The sequence below is a fragment of the Phaeodactylum tricornutum genome, chromosome 1 (genome assembly GCF_000150955.2).
Source record: "Phaeodactylum tricornutum CCAP 1055/1 chromosome 1, whole genome shotgun sequence".
NCBI lineage: Eukaryota > Bacillariophyta > Bacillariophyceae > Surirellales > Neidiaceae > Phaeodactylum > Phaeodactylum tricornutum.
Genome location: NC_011669.1, coordinates 1,429,733 through 1,444,752, shown reverse-complemented (window position 1 = coordinate 1,444,752; position 15,020 = coordinate 1,429,733). Strand labels below are relative to the sequence as shown.

Sequence of the window (15,020 nt, the reverse complement as noted above, 5' to 3'; positions counted from 1 at the left end):
CGAGTGAGCAGCCAAAACCAAAATTGTCTCCCGGCCCCCAGTTCGTTGAAACATCGATTGGGTGTAGACCATGGCTTCTGAACCTGATTACTCAGCAAATACCAACGCGAGCAGTAGCAGTTCAGCGCCAGCGGGTAGTATGAACTGGGAACCTGTCCAGCAACGCCTGCTGGATCCGGATCTGAACGTGGCCTGGCAGGCTGCCAAAGAATTACGGGACAATGTTGAGGTTGCTCATTCTACCGAGTACCCTCTACTCCTGTCGGCCCTCTCGCCCGCCTTTTCGTCGATTCTCACGCAGCGAACCAAGCCCAATAGAGATACGAATAGTGTGGAGCATAAGTTGCGTCACGCGATATTGGACGCCGTGAGCAAGTTTCCTTCGAACGAAGTCTTACGCCCTCACGCTCCCCATTTGGTCGCCATTGCCCTTGAGGTTCTGAATCGTGACTACGAGGCCAATGCGCTGCTCAGTTTACGGATCATCTTTGACCTGTACAAAACCTACCGATCGCTACCACAAGATTATGTTCAGCCGTTTCTAGATTTTGTGGTTTCAACCTATAGGGCCTTGCCCCGGGCAGTACAGCATAACTTTGCCTGGGAGCATTTGAATTTCAAGGCGACTGAGACCAGTAAAACAGCGACAACGACTATAATTTCCACGCCGATAACCTCAACTGCCACGCCGACGACGACAGCAACTACCGCCACTATTGCAGCTGCCGAACCAGTCGAAGAAAAAGACCAAGATGGCGACCTTACTATGCAGGACATAGAAGTTCCAGCTACCGGTCCGGAAGTAAAATCTTCAACACCAGCATCGTCAGTACCCTCTGGGTCCGCTTCAGTAGACTCTTTGGGAAGCGCCATCCCTGGCCATCCGAACAGCCCGGAAGCACGGCTGCCCGTGCGTTCCAACCTTTCCTTTCGTGTCCTTACCGAATGTCCCCTGATTGTTATGCTCATGTTACAATTGTATCCAAAATTTCTCAAAACCAACATTGCCGCCTTGATCGTTGTCATGATGGAAGCCTTGGCCATACGTTCTCCGAGCTTGTCCTCCATTACTCCGCCCGAAATAGCGTCTACGGACAGCCCAGTCAAACGTTCCTACCACACGCGCGTCCGTGAACTTGCCGCTGCACAGGCCAAAACGCTGTCGTTTCTGACCTTTCTACTCCGGTCGTTCCAAGCCGAACTCAAACCGTATGAAGATCGTCTCGCCTCACACGTTGTCGCTCTGATCAAATCATGCCCCCGCGAATCCACTAGTACGCGCAAAGAACTTTTGGTCGCTACGCGTCATTTGCTGAGTAGCGACTTTCGGAAGGGATTTTTTCGACACGCCGATGTATTAATGGACGAACGTCTTCTGTTGGGTTCACACTACCGATCAGCCGACCAAGCAAGCTTGCGCCCGTTGGGTTACCAAACTGTGTCAGAACTTGTACTGAATGTTCGCAGCTCCTTGACGATGCTACAAATGAGCAAGGTGGTCAGCTTGTTTTCTCGAGTGCTGCACGATGAAGGATCGACATGTCCCATGCCCACGCAGTACTTAGCAGTGCGTACTTTGCTGAATTTGGGAGATGTTATTTATCACAACACGGATCTAAATCCGCAACTGGGACGGGACTTGTTGGTGCGGATTTTGAACACTTTGACGGAGAAGTTGACTGCTTTAAACGAGTACTATCCAGAAGTGCAAAGGGCAGAACTTAAAAGGGGAGAAATTGTGTCACCTACCGTACAGACCACCTCATGTCATGATTCAGTCCGCGATTTGCAGAGTATGATTCGGGCAATCATTGTGGGAAACAAAAACATTGTGTTTTTCTTAAGTAATTATCGAAATCAACGGGACAAAGAAAAAGTGCGAGAAACCTTGGTACCGCCACCTGGTTCAAATGAAGAAGTGTCGTCTGCCTATCACAAGCTGACCCATACGGAAGTGGCCATTCTTGATCGTTACATTATTGCGTCGTTGCCTGCACTCAAACTGCTGAAAATGACCAGTACGGGGCAGAGCCGAGTGGGGGGTGAAAAGACCTTGGCAGATCATCACCGTGATACATTAACGTACTTCGCCGCAACATTTGCAGCCTTGGATGGTTACAACTTTCGGCGGACGATTGGCCGCCGTCTCAACCTTCTAGTGGACGCTATTGTAGAAGATCCACTCGTGATGATCGTGCCCCGGCATCTTCTTGCTGTAAATGCGGGGACGAGTTACGAATTCTGTAGCATGTTGACGTGTTACCTTGTTGAACGACTTGACGATCTAGCTTTGCCTCATCGAAACAATATTGTGTTTCTTAAGCCATCCTGTGGACAAGCCGAGAATGGCAAGGACGTTGTACTGGAGCAGTTGCGCGAGATTTCTCAGAATCCCCGAGACAGTGAGAAACATCAGCGCCAGCGAAGTTCCACGTACTTACAACTCTTCGAGCGTGCTCTGAAGTCCTTGGCTCCATATCCAGAGAACGAATCTACCATTCGTCGATATTTGCGTTTTGTCGTCTCGGAATGTTTACGGTCCTCCTTAGAAACCTCGGAACTATGGCCAGACAACTACTGTATTCTGCTCCGATACATATTCCGATCGATTTCAGCGGGCAAGTTTGAAGAGTCTTACAAGGAGCTGTTGCCTTTAATTCCTACGGTTCTAAATGGTTTGTATAGGGTCATATGCACTGCAGATGATACCATGCTACGACGCACCGCCATGGAACTTTGCCTGACGATACCTGCAAGACTATCCTCTCTCCTTCCTCACATGAATCTACTGGTGAGGGTAATTATTCCAGCTCTTGATTCAAATTCTGGAGATCTGGTAAATTTAGGGTAAGCAAATACCGGAAATCAAGACGATTGCTTGCCTCGCTTATCTCTCACTATCAATTGGTGTGTATACTGCTTGCAGACTGCGAACACTTGAATTTTGGGTCGATAATTTGAATCCATTGTTCTTGTACCCCGAGATGTCAAAAGACATTCCTTTGCTCTCTGCTATTATGCGGTCGTTGTCTCGTCACTTGCGCCCAGCGCCCTATCCTTACGGCCTGCTAACCCTGCGATTGTTGGGGAAGCTGGGCGGTAAGAATCGTCATTTCTTACGTGAACCGCTTCACTTGACAAATACATCCAACTTTAATACAGAAGCCGTAGAGGTCGACTGTTCGTGGATCGTTGGAGACGAGAATTCCGTTAAACCTCTCAAAACTACAACTACAATTGCGCTTCCTCTTGACCGCTGTATCGAAATGCTTAAGACTATTGCTACTTCACAAGAGTTTGTTGAGCTCAAGATATGCGTAGAAGATGAGCCTACAGCTCTCAAACAAACTGTGATTCCATGGGGAGAATATGAAGTATTGTGGTCAACACATTTGGAAAATGTGGATTTCGAAGCATACTCAAAAGGCGTGAGCAATGAGACACGACGTTCTCAGGCCCACGCTTGTCTCTCAATCATTAAGACAGCGTTGGGAGTGCTCGAAACCTCTCGAAAACAGCATGAGCAAAAAGATGCTGCAAAAGCTCGAGATCTTCTTTCCAGCTTCGAATCTTATGACGAAAATGTAACTCCCGGTAGACTTGTCGCGCTGGCTCTCATGTTTGCTCGCATGATTGATAGTACCAAGCAAGAATCCCAAAATCTCCTAATTGGCGCTGTTGGAAAGCTGCCTCCTGCCGATTTGAGTGACGCCCTGGCTGACTTCCTCTCTGAACCTATTTTGGGGACAAATACGATTGCGATTGAGATTTCAACATATTTTTTGAAAAGCGAGAGGAGTTTGGAAAATTCAGACGTTGTGACATTTGTAGAGCATCTAGTCAGACGGTTGTGTGGGACCTGCTGTTCAGCAACCTGGAGCCGTCAACGCGGTGCTCAGCTTATTTTGTTATTTTTGGTAACCGAGCTGGGTCATGAATGGGCACTCGAGCACGAATTAACTCTCATAAATGCAGCAATTATATCAGTGAAAAGTGTTCCTCGGGAGCTCAGCACTGCTTCAATCAAGGCTGTAGAGTTCTTTGTTCGCATTTGTGAAGGCGTTTACGGCAAGCTGAACAGAGCACAAATACTTCAACAAGGGCTGATGTGGGATATCCTATCTGACGACGATAACAGAATTCTGCAATACACGCGTGATAGTGTTGTTACTTTGGGAGATGATGATGCGATCGACCAGATTGTTAAGTCCGACAACCTTTCACAAACGACAGAAGCACCGTCAGATTCCACTGAGATTCCGAGTACCAGAAAAAAGGGCAGCGAGGAAAAAACGCGATTGACAAGACCATCGAAGGAGGTTTTCCGAGTCATGATTCGCGAATTGATATCAGCTCAGCACGCTGTAAGGTGAGCGGACTGGAAAACATTCTCACCATTTGTTGTGTGGATTTTGTCTTGCAAAGGTAGACGTAAGCTTCGACAAGCCAATGCCTCAATTCTCTGTTAATTTTCACCTCTTCCATTCAGATTCGTGGCACGATTTATAACATCTTTATACATCGTGCCGCACTGGCGTGAAGGAAACGACCAGAGGGACGAGGCGGAACACCCGACATTTATTCGACGAGCCGTACTATCTAAATCAATGAAGCTATTGCCCCTTCCTTACCAGGTTGGTGCGATCGAGGGTTTGGCATCTGTCGTCAAGCTGTTTCCTGGTGTTCTCCCTCTTGACGACCAGCATTTCCTAGGGTTTCTGTCGGAGCTCTTGAAGATGACTTCTGTTCCTGAAGGCGATATGCAAGACCCAAGTTGGGCTGATTCTGTGGTGGATAAAAATGGATTTGCCGGCGTTTCTAGTGAAAGATTGAACATTGGCAATCCGACACATGCCTCGGCACTATTCTGTCGTCGCGAATGCATTCTGAATGTTGACGGCATGACATTGGTGGTCCCGGCTGAGCTTCCGATGGGTGTGCAACTCAGAGTTTCTGCGATAAAATTATTTCACGCGGTAATCGTGAGCTACGCAGACGCATTCTTCAATGCGGATAAGTCAACGCCAATAGGTCAGTAGTATTGAAGATCTCACGACCGTAAAATTTCTTGGATGTGCAAAAGCAACATTAACTTATCTTTTTCCTTGCGGTCAACGTAGGAAAGATACGGTCGCATGCTGTTAGCCTACTCTTCCGGTCGCTTGTTTCCCAGCCTGATAGGGCTGCGCAAGCCGCCTATGTTGCTCTGCGGGATGCGCGTATTCCGAAAACGGCTGAGGTGGAACAGTCTCGAGGGCACTCATGCCTATCGAAAGACCTTATTCAAACATGCATTCGTCCGGTACTTCTCAACCTGCGAGACTTCAAACGTTTGTCGATTCCCCTTCTTCGCGGTCTTTCTCGATTATTATCTCTGCTCAGCTCGTGGTTTAACAAAACACTTGGTGAGAAGCTGTTAGACCATCTACAGAAATGGACTGATCCTGGAAATATTATGTCCTCGAATATTTGGAGTGAGGGCCAAGAGCCACATGTTGCTGCTGCAATAGTTGATATCTTTGCACTTCTACCCCATGCATCTAATTTTGTTGAACCATTGGTCAAAACATGCATGAAATTAGATGCCACACTACCTGCCTTTAAGGCCAGATACGTCGAATCACCGTACCGCGGACCCCTTGTACGTTATCTGAACAAGCATCCGGGATTTACGGTTAGCTTCTTTTTCCAGCGCTTGCGAACTCCGATATATAGTGAGCTATTTCATTGGCTCATCAATGTGGATGGTAGCACTGATCTTCGGAGCTACTTGTCGAATAAGCAATGCTCTGTAATGATCCTCAATGTATGCTTTGAGACCCCTCTTGCAATTATGCGATCCGAGAGGACTTCTCCCGCTTCTGGAAGTAGGATATCCCTTGCTTTGCATGGAATTGGTCAACACAGTACAGCGTCCCAGAACCCTGGAGGTACATCTGCACGAATGATGAGTACGGAGGCACTTGAGCTACAGTTCCAGGGCTTCCGAATCGTGGAATCACTCATGGCAAACGATATTTCATACGTAAAAGATCATAATGACATTGTAAGAGCCTTTCGATGGCTTTGGCGCAGCAAGGGGCGTGCTTTACGCCTTCAACACGAAGAATCTTTGTCACCACGATTTCACGATGAATCCAAGATGCTTGCTTCGTTCTTGCTCAGCTATGCCAAATCATTCCCGAATGAGGATCTGGATATCCTTTTTGAGTTAGTCCGCGTATACATTCAACCTTCAGGAGTTGATCTTACCTTCATAAGTCGATACCTCGAGGAAATGGTGTCCAACGTCCTGACAGCCGAACAGAAGAAACGTGTACTCGAACGATTTTTCGACCTTGTTTCGCGTGAAAAAAACGAAGAGATTAAGGTACTCAGCATACACTTTCTACTGTACCCGATGATTTTGGCCACTCACAAAGAAGAGTCTCGGGACTCCAGTCTTAGACTAGTCGACTCAACGATAGTTGAGAGGTTTACAAAAGAGGTTTTGTTCTCTCAAGGCGCTCCATTCGCTTGCGGCGAAAGACTGAAGGTTGAGCTTCTTCGTCTTTTGGACTTGATAGTTGAGCAAACAAAGTCGGCCATCGAACCCTTCCGAAAAGATGTCGTTCGATTTTGTTGGGCTCTTATAAAAAATGAAGATGCTTCCTGCAAGGGATGGGCGTACGTTTTAATTTGTCGGCTCGTCGAGTCGTTCGAGACTCCGAAGAAGATTGTCAATCAAATCTACTCTGCTCTACTTCGATCACACCAGCAAGATGGGAAGGATCTTATCAGAAGGGCAATTGATTTGCTGATCCCAGTATTGCCCAAGCGACTGGACGAAGATGATATGAGACGAGCTATAGACCAGGCTAGTCACCTGCTGTTTGAAGATAACAGTTCTACTCCCCAGCTCGCACATATTTGTACCATGATCGTCAGAAGTCCGGATGTTTTCAGGCCATTTAGAATTCGATTTATTGGCCAGATGATTAATTGCTTGAGTCGCCTTGGACTACCTCCCAATTCTTCAGCTGAGAACAGACCACTAACCATTGATATGGTCGATCTTCTTTGGGAGTGGAATAGCAATGTCGCCGAGTCCTTGCCACTCATAAGTCACGAACAGATGGACGTAGTGGGAAACTTTCTTGTACGCCTGAAAATCGTTTCATCCGAAGAAAAACCAGACGGCAGGACGGCTAAGTTTGATGCCGGTTTACCATCCTTTGACGAGCGGCTTTCTTGTCTACTGGTGAAGGTCTTGAAACAGAAAGGCGTCGATATACGGAAGCAACCCTTCGAGAAAGTTATGGAAAAAAATCTTGGAGACAGCGGACCTGTGCTAGCGTCCTTGGATCTATTCGTTTTGATGCTTGAATCCGGTCTACATGAATTTTTCACGGCCAATGAAGTGTTGGTGGAGAAACTTGTTTTGTCGGCCTTCTCTCATGCGAAAACTTACGAGCCTCTTCGAAAGAAGCTGCTTTTCTTCACGCATGCGTCTTGTTCTTCTACAAAGCTGACTTCCATCGTGATATTGTGTGTTGAGCAGATAATCATAGAGTCTACAGATACGCAAAAAAAGCGATCGCCGGGTAAACAGCCAGAGGCGAGCCGCCAGGTGCATGGTCGCAGCAGCAAGGACAAAGAGAAAGATGATGCTACCAAGATTGCTTTGGCCGAGTTTTATCGCTTCGGACTAGAGCTAGCATCAGAGCTGTGTAGACAAAGCGATAGCGGTCTAAGAAGACTCACGAACGTCCTTCTTAACCTCTTGGCAGTTCTGACAAAAACCCATGTATTGGAAGCGGCAGCAAAGCAACGTCAGGGGGGCTCAAGTGGTCCACCGACCAATACCCCAGGCGTCCTGCACCACACTCCAACTAAAGGTATTTTGGAGGAGACCTGTGATCAGTTTTACGGAGACCAATCGCGTATTCTGGGAGGAGGAAAAACAAAGGGAGAAAGGGAAAATTCAGAAAGAGATGATGCAGTTCGATCGTTGGTAGTCACTCTAGGAATTTTTGAACGAAGCGACGTTGCATTCACTTTTACGCAGAGTCGGAAAAACTTGTTCCAGATTTTGAGTAGTATCCTCGATTCCAGTGACAACGTACAACTACTGATGGTGGCCACTAGAGTAATAGGAAAGTGGCTCCTCTCAGACGACTCTGGAGGGCCTCTGACTTCGAAAGAGCGGAACAGTTTTCTCTGGAAAATTGCTTCATTCGATTCCAACGGTCTGTCAGACGACTTGACCTCCCAACCACTGGCCGATCTCGTGGCTTACTTCGTCCAGAGGGTATGTTTTGGCGTTGAGGGCAAGTTGAAGGATGGCGAAGGTTTGGTCATTGGTAGATGTATGGTTGCATGTCTCTTACATGCTCAAGAGGATGTAAGAATCCGTCTTATCACTTCTTATGTTTGCGGTTTTCCTTCCGAGCTGTCGAGCAGAGGGGCAGCAGCTATGAATCGATCCGTTGTCGACGTCTTTTGGAGGCTCTTAAACAGCGATATCGAAGGTCTGGCATCACGCTATTGGACTGTCTTTTACGTCGACTGCTTGATATCCTGTTTGTCGACGAAAGACTACCACTGTCTAAATGGTCTGCGAGTTCTTGCCCATGGGGATACAACAACGTGTCAAAAACTATTTGAGTGGCTTCTCCCTGCTATTTGGGATATCATCCCAAGCGACGCTATACGGCTTCGTATTTCGACTGGAATGGAGTTTCTTCTCTCGCGTCCTTTTCACGCCCAGTTTCTGAAGGCTGCAACTTTCACCCCTGGCGCCGAACGTCGCTGTTCCAACGCTGTTCGGTCGTTTTTGAGTGGCGTGGCGGCTTTGGCTCCGGCTCCCGTGCTAGAACCTTACCTTTTGGTTTCTCTAGCCGAAAACTACAACTGTTGGTTTGAAAGTATCAGCCTGTTGGAGAAGCACTTCTCGTTGCTAGGGTCGACTCCTAAAGGTCTACTCAGCTTGGATGCAATGGGCCACTGCTACAGGCGGCTTGGCGAAGACGCGCTGTGCTTGACACTTGCCAAAGAAGCGTGCACCTTACCCGAAACAGCTATTGCAATAGGCTTAAATGTCTACGGTATGGTTTCTGAGGCAGCCAAACAGTACGAAGGCTTGGTAGACAGTGCTGGAGGGAGGGAGTTTAAGCACGTACCAACCGATTTTGAAATGGATCTTTGGGAGGAGCATTGGATTGGGCTGCAAAGGGAACTGTGCCAGCTTGACATCGTTTCAGAGTTTGCCAACTCTGCTGGAAGCCTACGGTTGAGGCTAGAATGTGCGTGGAAAGTCCAAGACTGGAACACAGTTCGTTCACTTTGCACTTCCACATCGCTTCTTGCAGCTGTTGAAAGTGGAGACCCTCTTGTCAAAATCAGCGAGACTCTGTTGGCCGTCGCAGATGGAAAACTCAGCGAGGTGGAAAATCTACATGCACAAACAGCGCAACTCTGTTTGCACAAATGGCAGCTACTTCCTCTACTAAGTAGTGGGAGCACTTCACACACGTCCTTGTTGCACTTTTTTCATCGGCTGGTAGAGATTAGAGAATCGGGGCAAATTATGGTTGAGACGAGCACCCACTCCTCCGAGAAAACGCTACCAGATCTCAAGAACCTCTTGAATGCCTGGAGACACCGTCTGCCAAATGACTTCGATCCTATTGCATCGTGGGATGAAGTTTTCTCTTGGAGAGCGCACATGTTTAGCGCCATAACATCCAATTTCCACTGGAGCGAGCCCAATACATTGGCGACACTTCACGATAGGCCCTGGACCGCTATCCGAATGGCGAAAACCGCCCGCAAACACGGAATGCGAGATGTTTCTCTACTCACTTTGAATAAAACTGTCGATGAACGTGCAATGAATGTGTCCGATGCATTTTTAAAGTTGCGGGAGCAGATTCTTGCTTACTACAACCCAGGATCGGACGCTGAGAGACACGGCGGACTGAACCTTATAAATACTACGAATCTCTCTTTTTTTGACCAGCCGCAAAAAAGTGAGATCTTCAGGCTCAAGGCATCTTTTCTTGCATCTTTGGGGTTCAGGTCAAAAGCAAATCAAGCTTTCTGTCACGCACTTCAAATCTCTCCAACTCATGCTCGGGCTTGGGAAAGCTGGGGTGGCTTGTGTTCAATGCTGGGTGCAGTTGCTGAAAAACAGGTGGATCTATCAACGTCAAAGGGTGGGCACGAAGGCAGCAAAGAAGTGGGTACTGATTCGTCCAAGCGGGTAGCGCAGTACCTTGCACAAGCGATGGGTTGCTATCTCGAGAGTATCCAGCTCGACACAAATGAATGGACGCGCATTCATCTTGCGAAATGCATTTGGATGCTCACCAAAGATGGCGGAACACCAGGTGTTTTATGCTCGACGTTTGAGAATCGAGCAGCTCGGCTGCCCCCGTGGGTTTGGCTGCCGTGGCTTCCACAGCTTTTCACTTGTCTATATCGGCCAGAGGGCCGTGCAATTAGAACAATTTTCTCTCGCGTTTTGAAATCGTATCCTCAAGCTGCATACTATCCGTTGAGAGCATTCTTCCTGGAACGACGTGATGTTGAGCGAACAAAAAGTTCGTCATCCACCGAGCCCGGACAACACAACGGTTCTGCTTCCTACTCCGAGGAGATGGTGTCTCAGCTGAGGCGCGCTCATACCTCTCTTTGGAGTTCGTTGGAGGCTATACTGGAGGAACTCCTGATGAAATTTCGACCTTCTCACGAGGAGGAATTTCTTGCAACTATCGTAGCTTTACTCGAACGAGCCGAGACGCAGACCGCCACAATCGGGACAAAGGACGAAGAAACAGTGACTGCATCTGTTTGGAAAACATTGGGAAGGATTGCGGTCAAGTACTTTCGTCACTCGGATTCATCCTCAGACCGCAAGGATACACGATCTATAAAAACCGCGGAATTTAAATCACAGCACAGGAAATCGTTTGAAGATGACTTTCACGTCTCTTCGAGCGAAACGGTAGAAAGCGATTCATCACCACCACCTATGGAGCTTATCGAAATCCTTTTGCTGATAAAGAGCTGGAAGGCAAAGGTGGAAAGTCACGTTATGTCAACGCCTCGGTCTATTCCATTGATCACGTCCTCGCCATCACTGGCGATGTATTGTATCGGTGACGCACCAGATCTCTGGCCAGGGTCCTGTGATTCTCGCTATACTTCCCAAATCGCCAATGATTGTAAAACTGGTTCTGCTGCCGATGAAGGAAATCTCCTGACATCAACAACATCATCCGCTGCAGCTGCAAAAAAGGCAGCGTTAGCTGCAGCCAAAGCTGTCTCGATTTGTGCAACGAGGGAAGGAGTAGGCAGTGACTACGGGGGAGGGTCTGCGCACATCGAGATCCCGGGACTCTACATGCCGAACACAACTTGTTGGACCGACACAAGACCAAGCCCTGAGCTACACCCGAAACTGGCAAGGTTCGAGCCCTTCGTCAAAGTTATTTGTCGCAACGATCAACTCGTCCGACGAATTGGAATGATAGGCAGCGACGGTAAAACGTACCGCTACCTTTTGCAATGTGCGTTGCCGTACTGGACTCGGACGGACGAAAGAACAGCGCAGACATATTACGCACTGGACAAAGTGCTTCGAAAATCAATGCCGAGTGCTCGAGCTCATCTCTCGGCTCAGCCGCATCCCGTCGTTCCCGTCGCGCAAAGGCTGCGACTCGTACACGAGCCGGAATCGAGATTTTCACTGGACGAAGTGATGGGAAAGTCATTGCGAGAGAAGATCAGCGGAGAGGCTCCGGCATCTTGGCGGTTCAATGAAGCTCTCAAGGTCGCACTGTCCAACAAGGATCTAGCTACTCAAAAGGACGAAGAAAGAAGTGCTTTCGAGCGATCAACGCGGCTCGAAGTTTTTGAATCTTTTTCGAAGGAATGCGACGTTGATTCTCAAATTCTGTCGAATTACATGTCCCGTAAATTACAAAGTCCTGAGCCATTCTTCCAGTTTCGACGCACTTTTTCCAATCAATGGGCCACCAACTGTTTATTACAGTTTGTCTTCCATATATCGGAAAGGTCCCCTGGTAAGGTTGTTGGTATTGAAACTGATGGTCGTGTTCTTTCTCCAGACTTTCGGATTCGATACAATAACCAAGGGGCCTTGGAAGGACAACCAGTCCCGTATCGAATGACTCCAAATATTGAGAACCTCATTGGGTTTCCACTGATGGATGGGCGATTCATTACTTCTATGGCGATGATGGCGGGGGCCATCCGTGAGTACAAGGAAGATATGGATCCAATTTTTCGTCTTTTGATGAGAGATGACCTTGTTGCTTTCTTCACAAAGTCCATGGCCAAGTCGGACAATAAGACACAGGAGATGGAACGGCAACTGGTCGATCGCGTCTCGCAGAATGTGGCTACCGTGCAGAGTCGCTTTTCGGAATGCTCGCCGAAGCTCCCCAAAGACAAAAAAGAGGGTCTAGTCGATCAGCGCGTGCGTGAGCTGTTGGATGCGGCTCGAAGCAAAGACAATATCTGTATGATGAACGGAACATTTCAAGGGTGGGTGTGAAAGATAAAAAACACCCTCAAAATTGGTTTTGATAAGCTTACATTAGCTATAGAAGTAAATTTGCATTCATCTTCTATGTTTGGCTCGTGGACAACTTTGTATCGGTCTGCAATACCAAGGATTTTACTATCTCGGTCGCAATTCCTGCCCTTAGCTATGGAGGGTGAACGGCTTGTCACTTTACTTGACATATTCCAGACGGTCAAACTGTAAAGGCATGTTTTCGTTGGCGGCGAAGACAAACTCATTCCAGGAGTTGCCACCTTCAACGTACAGTTCCCGTATCTGTTTGGCCAGCTCGGCTTCTGGGACCTTTTTCGCGCCGATACCAAAGATGCCGCCCTGACTTTCCTGCCCCAATCCTTGCCGAGCGATCGACTGCATCTTTGCAACAACATTGCGCATTTTCTCTACGGCTTCTTTCATTCTCTTTGTTTTCGCGCTAATCGAGTTGTCCGAAAAGGCAGCTGCGTACAAGTCGGCTAGTTAAACATCAAAAGAAAGGAAGATTCAGAGTGAGTAGGCCTACATTTTCAAGCAAGACGGTTTGTGGCTTTTCCATCTTCGTTAACGTCGGACGGTTACCATTCCCCCCCCCCCCCCTTCTTCGTCCCAGCACTTACCAGCGACGAGGACCCTCGCGTCGGAGAACTCTCCCGCCTGTCTCGCCCGGGCAGCCACACCGGCATCTGCCTTTGTCAAGTCCTCCTTTCTTCGTTTAGGGGGTTCCTGCAGTGCGTTTTGGATACCGGCCCAATCGTTCTTGGCGACAAGCACTTTGAGGTCCTTGCGGTAGAACTCGCCTCCCGCCCGGATCCGGGGAGAGTACCGTTCGTAGGCCTGCTCTAAAGTCGCAAATCCACGGGCCGAAGCCACACGGGGTAGCAATCCGACAGCTGCGACCGATCCAACGGCGACGGCTTGGAAAAACTCGGGTCGCGTCGTCGTGCCGGCGGGCTGGGAATCGGCGGCTTGGATTGCCACGTGCGGATCGGGTGCCGTCTCTCCCAACCGCGGGGAAAACGACGACGACGGCTGAAAGGCTGTCGCCACCGAGCATGCGAAAGCAATACAAACACATAGTAGAAACTTCATGATGGAACGAAACGAGGATCGGAGCACCATTGTAATGTGAATTGTCTGCCACCCCGTGATGTGCGAACTGCGTGTCAAAGATTTTGGGTGTCGTTTCAACCGTGACTGTGAGTCAAACGAGAAGGACAGACGTAAAGATTACCGTGCCTGTAATATAGACGAGGCAATGTACGGCCTTCTGCCAGACGATGGACTCGCAGTCTCCAACAACTGCAGTTATGAAATTTTGAAATTTGAACTGTGACTGCAAGCCTGGATGTGAAGGATGGCTTTCCCGTCCGTCAAGATCTGACTTGACTGTGACTCTCATGCCATAAACGCACGACATTGGTTTAAAATGGTGGGACGTCGGTCGTTTTCTCCTACCTGCCGCCAATCTAGTAGCTATAACTATCGCCATGAGCCACAATGGCATGGAGGCTGTCGTCCTCACGGAGCTTCCGCCGGTAGCGATCCCCACCAGCAAGCAGGGTGAAAGCTCCGTCGGCGCCATTCGTGTCTTCACTTTGACTTTGCACGGTGTGACGGTCGAGCTTTGTTCCCTAGGTGCCAGTGTCACCAAATGGTTGATCCCCAGCAGATCGCCGGCATCTACACGCGATGATGTCGTGTTGGGCTTTCGGTCCCCACTGGATCTGTACGAATCGGGGAATCCGCCTTATTTCGGCGTCGTCGTCGGCCGCGTCGCGAACCGGATTGCCGACGGAATCCTAGAGCTGGAGCAGGACAAAGCTGTCAAAGTGCAGCTCGAACGCAATAACTGGCCGAATCACCTACACGGTGGATCTGGGGGTTTCTCAACACGTCTATGGGACGCACGTATCGTTGTGGATGATGATCACGAGAACGGGAACAACGACGACGACGAGAAAAGTAACCAGACTAATGCCCCCACTGGTGTGCAATTTTCGCTCCTTTCCAGGGACAGAGATCAAGATTATCCAGGGTCAGTCTTGGTGTCAGCCACCTATCGGCTCCGCTTGGCTACCGCACCCTCAAACGGCATAATCCTGTCTCTGACTTTGGAAGGATCCTTGCAGGGTGACACACCTACTCCTATCAATCTCGCCAATCACACCTATTTCAATCTCTCTCGACATGATGATCCCCACGGCATACTCGATCACACTCTCGTTCTCCGCTGTGACCATTTCACACCAACCAATAGTGTTAGTATTCCTACACGCCAAGTGGTGGATCTTGCGGCACCCTCATTCGCAGCTATGGACTGGCGACAAGAAAAGCCCATTCGGCAAGCCTTGCACGAGTTCGCCGTCAATCATGCTGGCCAAACACCCGCACAAGCAAGTGCGGATCTCTCCCGCACGCGTGTTGCACCCGACGTGGCCCTTTCCAGTGACAC

At 48.8% G+C, this 15,020-nt stretch overlaps 2 protein-coding genes across 2 annotated transcripts; one reads left to right on the top strand and one right to left on the bottom strand.

The window, feature by feature from the left end:
* Positions 1-54: 54 nt before the first annotated feature.
* Positions 55-12,630, top strand: PHATRDRAFT_42892 (predicted protein). The gene is made up of 4 exons (XM_002177257.1): positions 55-2,847; positions 2,927-4,369; positions 4,490-5,031; positions 5,121-12,630. Exons 1-4 carry the CDS (start codon positions 71-73, stop codon positions 12,560-12,562), a joined length of 12,204 nt encoding a protein of 4,067 aa, XP_002177293.1. The 5' UTR covers positions 55-70; the 3' UTR covers positions 12,563-12,630.
* On the bottom strand, positions 12,593-13,702 carry PHATRDRAFT_42891 (predicted protein). The gene is made up of 2 exons (XM_002176753.1): positions 13,186-13,702; positions 12,593-13,044 (listed from the first exon to the last, which is right to left on the bottom strand). Exons 1-2 carry the CDS (start codon positions 13,685-13,687, stop codon positions 12,743-12,745), a joined length of 804 nt encoding a protein of 267 aa, XP_002176789.1. The 5' UTR covers positions 13,688-13,702; the 3' UTR covers positions 12,593-12,742.
* Between the last annotated feature and the right edge of the window lie 1,318 nt (positions 13,703-15,020).